Source organism: Muscardinus avellanarius (genome assembly GCF_963383645.1).
Source record: "Muscardinus avellanarius genome assembly, chromosome: 16".
Lineage (NCBI taxonomy): Eukaryota > Metazoa > Chordata > Mammalia > Rodentia > Gliridae > Muscardinus > Muscardinus avellanarius.
In genome coordinates, this window is record NC_137802.1 from 14,573,857 (window position 1) to 14,585,988 (window position 12,132).

At 49.1% G+C, this 12,132-nt stretch overlaps 1 protein-coding gene across 1 annotated transcript in view; it reads left to right on the forward strand.

Annotated features, from left to right (window-relative positions):
* Positions 1 to 11,799: 11,799 nt before the first annotated feature.
* Positions 11,800 to 12,132, forward strand: part of CCDC42 (coiled-coil domain containing 42) — a gene marked incomplete at its 5' end in the record, with an annotated part of 24,023 nt that continues 23,690 nt past the window's right edge. The window contains 2 exons of the mRNA XM_080713586.1: positions 11,800 to 11,882; positions 12,121 to 12,132. The exon at positions 12,121 to 12,132 is cut by the window's right edge and continues 94 nt beyond it. Of these exons, the coding sequence (XP_080569712.1) occupies positions 11,800 to 11,882; positions 12,121 to 12,132 (95 nt within the window). The remainder of the gene's footprint in view (positions 11,883 to 12,120) is intronic.

Genomic DNA, 12,132 nt, shown 5'->3' on the forward strand with positions numbered 1-12,132 from the left:
AGTGAGGACCTGGTGTTGTCTGCTGCCACCGCTATAGCCTAGAAGAATGTATTTGTTGAATGCATGCTCACCTCTGGGAAACGGGATTGGGTGGTGGGCAAACAGGGCCTCCGCTGTATCTATGTTGTTCAAACGATGTATAGTCAGAGTAAATTTATCTATTACCCTCATAACTGTAAACTAATACAATTTCACAATTAACCTCATACCCATCGGAATGGCTAAAACAGAAATAAACAGCCGGGCGTGGTGGCACACGCTTGTAATCCCCGCGCTTGGGAGGCGGAGACAGGAGGATCGCGCAGGTTCGAAGCCAGCCGCGCTGGCTTAAGAGACCCTGTTTCCAAATAAAAAAAATATAAAAATAGGTCTGGGAGTGTAGCCCGGAGGTAGAAAGGTTTCCAGGAACTCCAGTACCACCAAAAAAAAAAAAAAAGAAAGAAAGAAAGAAAGAAGCAAAGAAAGAAAAGAAAAAGAAAGAAAGAAGGAGAGGAAGAAGAGAGAGAAAGAAAGAAGGAAGGAAGGAAGGAAAGAAGGAAGAAAGGAAGAAAGAAAAAGAAAGAAAGAAAGAAAGAAAGAAAGAAAGAAAGAAAGAAAGAAAGAAAGAAAGAAAGAAAGAAAAGCGTTGGAGAGGGCATGGAGAAACTGGAACCCTTGGGCACCATCGGTGTGCGTGTAAAATGGTGCAGCCATTTTTACAGCTCTGGAAAACAGTGCCACAGTTCCTGAAAAACCTAACAGATTTACCATATGACCCAGCAATTCCACTTCTGGATATATAGGCAAACGATTGAAGCAGGAGCCTGGCATAGTGGCGCACGCCTGTCATCCCAGTACTTGGGAGACAGAGACAGGAGAACCCGAGGTTGGAGACCAGCCTCAGCAACCTAGCAAGACCCTGTTTCAGCATAAAAAGGGCCGAGGACGTAGCTTGGAGGTGGAACCCTCCTGGGCTTGGTCCTCAGTAACACACACGCGCACGCATACACACACACACACACACACACACACACACACACACACACAAATCGAATAAAGGTCTCAAAGAGATATTTGAACATTCATATTCTTAGAAGCATTATTCACAATGGCTAAAAAGTAGAAGCAACACAAATATCCATCAATGGATGGATAAACACCATCTGGTACAATGGAATATTACTCAGCCTTTAAAAGGAAGGAAATTCTGATATATGCTACAACATGGATGAACCTGAGAACATTATGGTAATATGTTATAAAATGAGCCAGTCACACAAAGGACACTGTATAGCCTCGTGCACTTATGTGAGGTACAGAGAGCAGTCAAGATCCTAAGTAGAATGGTGATTGCCAGGGTCTGGGAGAAAGGGGGAGGAAGGAATTTTTTTTGGACTAATAGTCACTGAGTTTCAGTCTTGCAAGGTGAAGTGTTCTGGAGCGTATACAATGATATAAAATATACTTGATTCTGAACTGTATACTTAAAATGCTTACGATGGTAAATTTTACATTAACTGACGCAATTCTAAAAATACTAGGTTGAAATATGTTTATATTTTGAGTGTGTAGAAGACTTGTCTAAGAAAAACACACAACTAAAAAAAAAAAAATAGAAAGGGCCCAGGCATGGTGGTGCATACCTGTAATCGCAATACTTGGGAGGCTAAGACAGGAGAATCACAGGTTTGAGGACAGCCACAGCAAGTAGAAAGATTCTCATCAACCTAATAAGACCCTGTTTCCAAATAAAAATCAAATAGGGCTAGGGGGTGTAGCTTGGAGGCAAATGCCTCTGGTTCAATCTCCCAGTACCCCCCCAAAAAAAAAAATACAAAGAATGATCAACAGGTTTGGCTATTTAAAACTTTTATAAGAAAAGATACAAAAAAAAATTAAAAAGCTAACTGCAGGCTATGAGAAAATATTTTTAAAGCCGGGCGTGGTGGCGCACGCTTGTCATCCCAGCATTCGGGAGGCTGAAACCGGAGGATCGCGGTTCGCAGACAGCCTCAGCTACTTAGTGAGGCCCTCTGCAACTCAGTGAGACCCTGTTTCAAAATAAAGAATAAAGCTGGGTGTGGAGGCGCATGCTTGTAATCCCCGCGCTTGGGAGGCAGGGACAGGAGGATCGCGCAGGTTCGAAGCCAGTCGCACTCGCTTAAGAGACCCTGTTTCCAAATTTTTTAAAAAAGTATAAAAACAGGCCGGGCGTGGTGGTGCACGCTTGTAATCCCAGCATTCGGGAGGCTGAGACCTGGAGGATCGCGGTTCGCGGACAGCCTCAGCTACTTAGTGAGGCCCTCTGCAACTCAGTGAGACCCGGTTTCAAAATAAAGAATCAAAAGTAGGGCAGGGGGTGTAGCTCGGAGGTTGAATGCCCCTGGGTTCCATCCCCAAACCTGCAAAAAAAAAAAAAAAAAAAAAAAAGTATAAAAGTAGGTCTAGGAGCGTAGCCCGGAGATAAAAGGGTTTCCAGGAACCCCAGTACCACGAAAGAAAGAAAGAGAGAGAGAGAGAAAGAAAGAAAGAAAGAAAGAAAGAAAGAAAGAAAGAAAGAAAGAAAGAAAGAAAGGAAGGAAGGAAGAAAGAAAGAAAGATGGAGGGAGGGAGGAAAGAAGGAAGGAAGGAAGGAAGGAAGGAAGGAAGGAAGGAAGGAAAGAAGGAAGGAAGGGAAGGAGGGCAGGCCTGGGGTATAGCTTGGAGGTATAGCTCAGGGTTCAATCCCAAGTACATAAAAAGGAAGGGGGGAGGGAGGGAGGGAAGAAGGAAGGAAGGAAGGAAGGAGACAACACAGAAGAAGAAATGACTAGTATAGAGATACCTAACATTCTCCATGCCCGGTGACTGACAGCATTTTAGGGCCCTGGTACTATGCGGTGGTGGTGATGAGCGTCCTATCAGTCCAGGCTACTATAACAGATTACCACGGACTGGGTAAGCTCTATTTTTTTTTTTTTTTCTAGAGGCACAGACCAAGATTTCTTTAGAAAAGTAAGAACTGCACATTCAAAGGTGAATGTGGGCCACTTCAAAAGCAAGAGGGGCCCAAATTGGGCATCTCCAACAACACAGTTATTTCTCATGATCCTGGAGGCTGGGAGGCCTAAGATCAAGACGCTACTCGCAGGTGGAATACCGCGGGGTTCAGTCTCCAGAAGAGAGTGGTAAGTTGGGTCCCTCCCCCACATGATCTCGCAGAGGAACCCCAGAAGCCAGAAGCGGAGATATCGTGAGACTCCAAGTGCCTCGAGACTACAGATGTCGTGAGAATCGGCATGCCTATAAAACAGCGGTGCCTCTGATCCGCCACGTGACTCAGCCGGCTGATCAGGACTGTGCGCAACTCTCCTGACACGTGGCCCATCGGTCCCTTTCCCCAAGGCCGGCTGGCTCTCCCGAGGGTGCCGGGTCCAAATAAAACAGCGGTCTCTGATAACCCCCTTGGTGTTTTTTACCTCCCTCTTAAACCCCCCAACTCTATTTATTTATTTATTTATTTTGGTGGTACTGGGGGTGGAACCCAGAGGCTTTCTACCTCCAGGCTATACTCCCAGACCTCTTTTATACTTTATTTGGAAACAGGGTCTCACTGAGTTGCTGAGAGCCTCACTAAGTAGCTGAGGCTGGCTTCGAACCTGCACGATCCTCCTGTCTCAGCCTCCCAAGCGCGGGGACTACCACCACGCCCGGCTTCCTAAATCTATTTTCAACTAGAAAGGAAGGAAGGAAGGAAGGAAGAAAGGAAGGAAGGAAGGAAGGATGGATAGATAGATGCTGGCAGATCAGGTGTCCCGTGAGGGCCTGCTTCATGGTTTGCAGATGACTGTCTTCTCATTGTATTAGTTTTTTGTTGCCATAATAAAATAGCTGAGCTGCCAGCCCTGGTGGCACAGTTTATAATCCCAGTACTTGGGAGGCTGAGGCAGGAGGATGGCATGTTCGCAGACAGCCTCAGCTGAGGGTTCGTGAGGCCCTCTGCAACTTAGTGAGATCTTGTTTCAAAATAAAGAATAAAAAATAGGGCTGGGGGTGTAGCTTAGAGGCCCGGCTCTGTCAAGTCATGGCAGACAGCAGTGGTGGGGGCTCCTGTGGACGAAGTGACCACGTTTCAGCCAGGAGGCCAGTGGGTGACTCAGGCATTCACTGCAATTCACGCTCAGGAGAACTGATTCCAGGAGATGTGTGTGTGTGTGTGTGTGTGTGTGTGTGTGTGTGTGTGTGTGTTCATTGGAGACTGAGCCCCGTGGTGGTGGTGGTGGTGCTGGTGGTCTACCTTCAACCTCTGAGCTAAACCTCCAGCCCTTTTTATTTTTTATCTTGAAAAAGGGTCTCACTAAGTTGCTGAGGCTGGCCTCAAACATGCAATCCCCCCTGCAATCCCCCTGGTCTCGGCCTCTCTAATACTGGGGTGCGGGCATGCACCACCGCACCGGGCTCCTTCTATGGCTTTTTCTATACTTACACACACACACACACACACACACACACACAATCACATTCTTTTTCGCATCTTCCTTTTGTCACTTAATTTATCACCGATTTCTCCATGTCCACACATCTGAATCAACTTCATCCTCTATATAAATTGCACATAAAATCCCAATCATTTTACTGGTTCTCTTACATTTTTCACAGTCCACGAGCACAGCATCTGCCATTACGAAAAGAAAAACTTAATTTTCTTTTTTTTTTTTTGCACCAGCTAAAGCATCCATTGACAGCAACCTCAAATGATGGTAGTGAGAACAGAAAGCCTACCGTGTCCCTAACTTTAACAAGCACGTCTATTTCTGTGTGTGTGTGTGTGTGTGTGTGTGTGTGTGTGTGTGTGTGAGATATTGGGGGTGCATCCCAGGGGCTGGTTATTTGTTTGTTTGTCTGTTTGTTTGTTTGTTTTTGGTACTAGGGATTGGAGCCGGGAGCATTCAACCACTGAGCTACACTGCCAACCTGTAATGTTTTTTATTTTGAGATAGGATATCATTGTCTCCCAGGCTGGCCTTTGACTTGTGATCCTCCTGCCTCAGCCTGCTGGGATTATAGGTGTGTGCCGCCACGCCTGGCTGAATTCTTCTTCTTGAATTATTCCTTTAACTTTGAGGTCACAGCAAATACGGTGGAATCGCAAGCTTTGGGGCGTAAATCCCCGATTACTGCATGAAAGAGAATCTTCCAGGAGACAGGAGATCTTGTACACTAAATTAAATAATGTTTCCTTTAAGATTTTCATATGTAAAATTATGATAGGCCTATTCTCTTTCTTTGTCTACAATTAAGTTCTTTATTAAGCTCTGCTTTCGGCTTATTTCCAAATATACTTGTAATTCTCAAAAAAAAAAAAAGTACTGCATAGCCACACACGGTGTGGCACACGCCTGTAATCCGAGAATTTGGGAGGTTGAGACAGGAGGACCACAGATTTGAGGCCAGCTTTGGCAATCTAGTGAGACCCTCGGCAACGTAGACCCTGTTTCAAAGTAAAAAGGGCTGGAGGTGGAGCTCAGAGATAGAATGTTCCTGGTTCAATCACCGCAAGAAAGATAAGAAAGAAGCCGGGCGTGGTGGCGCACGCTTGTAACGTCAGCATTCCAGAGGCTGAGACAGGAGGATCGTGGTTCGCAGACAGCCTCAGCTACTTAGTGAGGCCCTCTGCAACTCAGTGAGACCCTGTTTCAAAATAAAGAATAAAGCTGGGTGTGGAGGCGCATGCTTGTAATCCCCGCGCTTGGGAGGCAGGGACAGGAGGATCGCGCAGGTTCGAAGCCAGTCGCACTCGCTTAAGAGACCCTGTTTCCAAATTTTTTAAAAAAGTATAAAAACAGGCCGGGCGTGGTGGTGCACGCTTGTAATCCCAGCATTCGGGAGGCTGAGACCTGGAGGATCGCGGTTCGCGGACAGCCTCAGCTACTTAGTGAGGCCCTCTGCAACTCAGTGAGACCCGGTTTCAAAATAAAGAATCAAAAGTAGGGCAGGGGGTGTAGCTCGGAGGTTGAATGCCCCTGGGTTCCATCCCCAAACCTGCAAAAAAAAAAAAAAAAAAAAAAAAGTATAAAAGTAGGTCTAGGAGCGTAGCCCGGAGATAAAAGGGTTTCCAGGAACCCCAGTACCACGAAAGAAAGAAAGAGAGAGAGAGAGAAAGAAAGAAAGAAAGAAAGAAAGAAAGAAAGAAAGAAAGAAAGAAAGAAAGGAAGGAAGAAAGAAAGAAAGATGGAGGGAGGGAGGAAAGAAGGAAGGAAGGAAGGAAGGAAGGAAGGAAGGAAGGAAGGAAGGAAAGAAGGAAGGAAGGGAAGGAGGGCAGGCCTGGGGTATAGCTTGGAGGTATAGCTCAGGGTTCAATCCCAAGTACATAAAAAGGAAGGGGGGAGGGAGGGAGGGAAGAAGGAAGGAAGGAAGGAAGGAGACAACACAGAAGAAGAAATGACTAGTATAGAGATACCTAACATTCTCCATGCCCGGTGACTGACAGCATTTTAGGGCCCTGGTACTATGCGGTGGTGGTGATGAGCGTCCTATCAGTCCAGGCTACTATAACAGATTACCACGGACTGGGTAAGCTCTATTTTTTTTTTTTTTTCTAGAGGCACAGACCAAGATTTCTTTAGAAAAGTAAGAACTGCACATTCAAAGGTGAATGTGGGCCACTTCAAAAGCAAGAGGGGCCCAAATTGGGCATCTCCAACAACACAGTTATTTCTCATGATCCTGGAGGCTGGGAGGCCTAAGATCAAGACGCTACTCGCAGGTGGAATACCGCGGGGTTCAGTCTCCAGAAGAGAGTGGTAAGTTGGGTCCCTCCCCCACATGATCTCGCAGAGGAACCCCAGAAGCCAGAAGCGGAGATATCGTGAGACTCCAAGTGCCTCGAGACTACAGATGTCGTGAGAATCGGCATGCCTATAAAACAGCGGTGCCTCTGATCCGCCACGTGACTCAGCCGGCTGATCAGGACTGTGCACAACTCTCCTGACACGTGGCCCATCGGTCCCTTTCCCCAAGGCCGGCTGGCTCTCCCGAGGGTGCCGGGTCCAAATAAAACAGCGGTCTCTGATAACCCCCTTGGTGTTTTTTACCTCCCTCTTAAACCCCCCAACTCTATTTATTTATTTATTTATTTTGGTGGTACTGGGGGTGGAACCCAGAGGCTTTCTACCTCCAGGCTATACTCCCAGACCTCTTTTATACTTTATTTGGAAACAGGGTCTCACTGAGTTGCTGAGAGCCTCACTAAGTAGCTGAGGCTGGCTTCGAACCTGCGCGATCCTCCTGTCTCAGCCTCCCAAGCGCGGGGACTACCACCACGCCCGGCTTCCTAAATCTATTTTCAACTAGAAAGGAAGGAAGGAAGAAAGGAAGGAAGGAAGGAAGGATGGATAGATAGATGCTGGCAGATCAGGTGTCCCGTGAGGGCCTGCTTCATGGTTTGCAGATGACTGTCTTCTCATTGTATTAGTTTTTTGTTGCCATAATAAAATAGCTGAGCTGCCAGCCCTGGTGGCACAGTTTATAATCCCAGTACTTGGGAGGCTGAGGCAGGAGGATGGCATGTTCGCAGACAGCCTCAGCTGAGGGTTCGTGAGGCCCTCTGCAACTTAGTGAGATCTTGTTTCAAAATAAAGAATAAAAAATAGGGCTGGGGGTGTAGCTTAGAGGCCCGGCTCTGTCAAGTCATGGCAGACAGCAGTGGTGGGGGCTCCTGTGGACGAAGTGACCACGTTTCAGCCAGGAGGCCAGTGGGTGACTCAGGCATTCACTGCAATTCACGCTCAGGAGAACTGATTCCAGGAGATGTGTGTGTGTGTGTGTGTGTGTGTGTGTGTGTGTGTGTGTGTGTTCATTGGAGACTGAGCCCCGTGGTGGTGGTGGTGGTGCTGGTGGTCTACCTTCAACCTCTGAGCTAAACCTCCAGCCCTTTTTATTTTTTATCTTGAAAAAGGGTCTCACTAAGTTGCTGAGGCTGGCCTCAAACATGCAATCCCCCCTGCAATCCCCCTGGTCTCGGCCTCTCTAATACTGGGGTGCGGGCATGCACCACCGCACCGGGCTCCTTCTATGGCTTTTTCTATACTTACACACACACACACACACACACACACACACAATCACATTCTTTTTCGCATCTTCCTTTTGTCACTTAATTTATCACCGATTTCTCCATGTCCACACATCTGAATCAACTTCATCCTCTATATAAATTGCACATAAAATCCCAATCATTTTACTGGTTCTCTTACATTTTTCACAGTCCACGAGCACAGCATCTGCCATTACGAAAAGAAAAACTTAATTTTCTTTTTTTTTTTTTGCACCAGCTAAAGCATCCATTGACAGCAACCTCAAATGATGGTAGTGAGAACAGAAAGCCTACCGTGTCCCTAACTTTAACAAGCACGTCTATTTCTGTGTGTGTGTGTGTGTGTGTGTGTGTGTGTGTGTGTGTGTGTGAGATATTGGGGGTGCATCCCAGGGGCTGGTTATTTGTTTGTTTGTCTGTTTGTTTGTTTGTTTTTGGTACTAGGGATTGGAGCCGGGAGCATTCAACCACTGAGCTACACTGCCAACCTGTAATGTTTTTTATTTTGAGATAGGATATCATTGTCTCCCAGGCTGGCCTTTGACTTGTGATCCTCCTGCCTCAGCCTGCTGGGATTATAGGTGTGTGCCGCCACGCCTGGCTGAATTCTTCTTCTTGAATTATTCCTTTAACTTTGAGGTCACAGCAAATACGGTGGAATCGCAAGCTTTGGGGCGTAAATCCCCGATTACTGCATGAAAGAGAATCTTCCAGGAGACAGGAGATCTTGTACACTAAATTAAATAATGTTTCCTTTAAGATTTTCATATGTAAAATTATGATAGGCCTATTCTCTTTCTTTGTCTACAATTAAGTTCTTTATTAAGCTCTGCTTTCGGCTTATTTCCAAATATACTTGTAATTCTCAAAAAAAAAAAAAGTACTGCATAGCCACACACGGTGTGGCACACGCCTGTAATCCGAGAATTTGGGAGGTTGAGACAGGAGGACCACAGATTTGAGGCCAGCTTTGGCAATCTAGTGAGACCCTCGGCAACGTAGACCCTGTTTCAAAGTAAAAAGGGCTGGAGGTGGAGCTCAGAGATAGAATGTTCCTGGTTCAATCACCGCAAGAAAGATAAGAAAGAAGCCGGGCGTGGTGGCGCACGCTTGTAACGTCAGCATTCCAGAGGCTGAGACAGGAGGATCGTGGTTCGCAGACAGCCTCAGCTACTTAGTGAGGCCCCCTGCAACTCAGTGAGACCCTGTTTCAAAATAAAGAATAAAAAATAGGGCAGGGGGTGTAGCTTGGAGGTAGAATGCCCCTGGGTTCCCTCCCCAGACCCGCAAAAAAGGAAGGAAGAAAGGAAGGAAGGGGGGAGGGAGGAAGCAGAGAAAAGGACAGGAAGGCAGAGGAGGGGAGCTGAGGGTGGTGGTGGGGGCTCCACCTTTGCAAATTCAGCAGCCCAGAACCCTGATCCTTAGTCCCTGAGAAAAGGGGGTGCCCAGAGAGGGTTGACCGTAGGTGATGGGGACCAGATTCTCACGACTCCTGCACCTGGCCCACCTGGTTCCACGACCGAGGATGTGTCCTGTTTACCAAGGGGAACAGGTGCTTCCAGAAGCAGGCAGGGAGCAGCCTCATTCCTCAAGGGCATGTATCACACGGCTGCCCAAACTGAGCCTAACACTCTGAATAAACCAGGAAATACACCTCTTTGCAGAGTTTAGAATTATCATCCGTAGCTGACCACGTGGCGCACGCCTGGAATCCCGGTACCTGGGAGGCTGAGGCAGACGGATGGAAGGTTTGAGGCCAGCCTCAGCAACCTAGGAAGACCCTCTGCGGCCTAACGAGATGCTGTTTCAAGATAAAATTTAAGCTGGGCGTGGTGGCACTTGTAATGTCAGTATGTGGGAGGCTGAGACAGGAGGACCGCAGGTTCACGGCCAGCCTCAGCTATTTAGTGAGGCCCTCTGCAACTTACTAAGCCCCTATTAAAAAAAAAAAAAGAAAAAATAGGTCTGGGGGTGTAGCTCAGAGGTAAAATGCCCCTGGTTTCAATTTCCAGTTCTGCAAAAAAGGGGGAGACTGGGGATATAGTTCAGAGGTAATATGTCCCTGAGTTCCACCCCTATACCACAAAAATAAATAAATAAAAATAAAATTTTTTTTAAAGGGCTGGAGGTGTGGATTGGAGGTGGAATGCCCTTGCATTCAATCCCCAATACCAAAAAAAAAAAAAAAAAGAACAAAGCTACTGGCTTATTGCCTTATTGCCTCCCGGCTGGGTCTGTCTTTCTGGACAGAGAAGTTCGGTTAGAGAAGCACCTTGGGTTCCGGGGCTCGAGGAGAGGTGGGGATGGTAAGGGCTTGGGGGTGTGTGCTCTGGGTAGGGTGTGGTTAGTCCTGTTACATCCTCCGAGCCCACGGGACTGGCTGGAAACCGCAAGGCACGTTAAGTGACGGCGGGCTCTGGACGGGAGGTCCCCCGGAGAGTGGAGGCTGGCAGGGCGCGGTGGGCAGTGCAGAGTCCAGGCTCCCCATCCTTCGCGTCCCGAGCGCGAGTTGAGGGCGGCCAGCAGGGGGCGCAAGACGCCCGGCCGTGTGGCCGAGCTCAGGACCCCGCCCAGCCCCGAGGCCCCGCCGGGCAGCCCACCCGGACTCGCCGCCCAGACCCCGCCGGGCTGCCCGAGGTCTCAGTGCAGCCTGCAGCTGGAGCTCCCTCCCCTGCACCTCAGGAGAGGCAGCCAGCACCGCGCAAACATTCAAATAGGGGGCGTGTCTGTACAAGCCCGGCATCCCTCGTTTTTTAATTTTTTTGCGGTACTGGGGATAGAACCCAGGGGCATTCTACCTCCGAGCTGCAACCCCAGCCCTATTTTTTATTCTTTATTTTGAAACAGGGTCTCACTGAGTTGCAAAGGGCCTCACTAAGTAGTCGAGGCTGATCGCGAACCCGAATCCTGATGTCTCAGCCTCCCGAATGCTGGGGTCATAACCATGAGCCACCACGCCCGGCTGCTTTTTTCTTTTTTCTTTCTTTCTTTCTTTTTTTTTTTTTTTTTTTTTTTGAGAACGTTAACTGGTAACGGCCCCGCCCCATGGAGTCCTCTGCCCTCCCCCACGTGCCGCCCCCTCGTTGGTCCCCGGGCTTCCTGCGCATCCTGGTACGCACTGCACCCCGACCCATGCCTGCCGCCGCTGGCTTCTAACTTCAGGCGCCTTCCCTTCTTCCCGCAGGCCCCGCTCCGTTCACCCTGCCCCTTCTTTCTCATCATCGCCCATCCTTCCCAGGCCCAGCCCCGCCTTCATCTTCACACACCTCTGAACCGGGGAGGGAGGCCACGGGAGCCGGGCTCCACCAAAGACCACTCCTCCACCAAATACCCATCTGCCGTGCACACCCAGCCCCTGCCTCCCGGCCCTGGGCACCATGGCCACACGCATCTAATCCAGCCTAACTTCTTTCCAGAGTTCCCGAAGAATAAAGACGAGGACAGAGAGCCGGACCCCAGCCAGAGTGGGGCAAGTGGAGGCAAAGGTCAGAGGGCAAGGCCTGAGTTCCAGGTGTGGTCCAGGGAACCAACAACCTGTTGCTATGTAACCACATCTCCCATCGCTGCCCAACATCCTCCAGAGCTGCCTGGCCTTGGCCGGCAGTTGGCTTCTGCTGAGTTTTTCCAGCACCTGTCACAAGAGGGGAGAAGGGCGAGGACAGCCGCTGCCACCCTCGAGCCCTCGCCCTACCGCCTGCAATTTCACTGTGAAGAGGCAGCCTCCGGGGCGTTAGGTCACTGCCACCATGAGCCTGGGTATCATGGAAGAGGAGGACCTGGCCGAGTACTTCCGGCTGCAGTATGGAGAGAGGCTGCTGCAGCTGCTGCAGTAAGTGTGGCCAGCCTGCCACCACCCTCTGTGCCCGGCACCACCCCCACCCCAGCGTCCCCTCCTCTCCCAGTCACCTTGCCCCATCTGCCACCCTGACACCAGACCCCCATCACCCCGCCACAGCTTCACTCGGGTGGGGGAGAAGGCCCCATCCTTTTCCGCAGGTACCTGTCTCCCTGGGTCACTCCCCAGCAGCCTGAGGACCCACCTGTCTCTCTTGCCGTGTCCTGGGCAGGAAGTTCCCCAA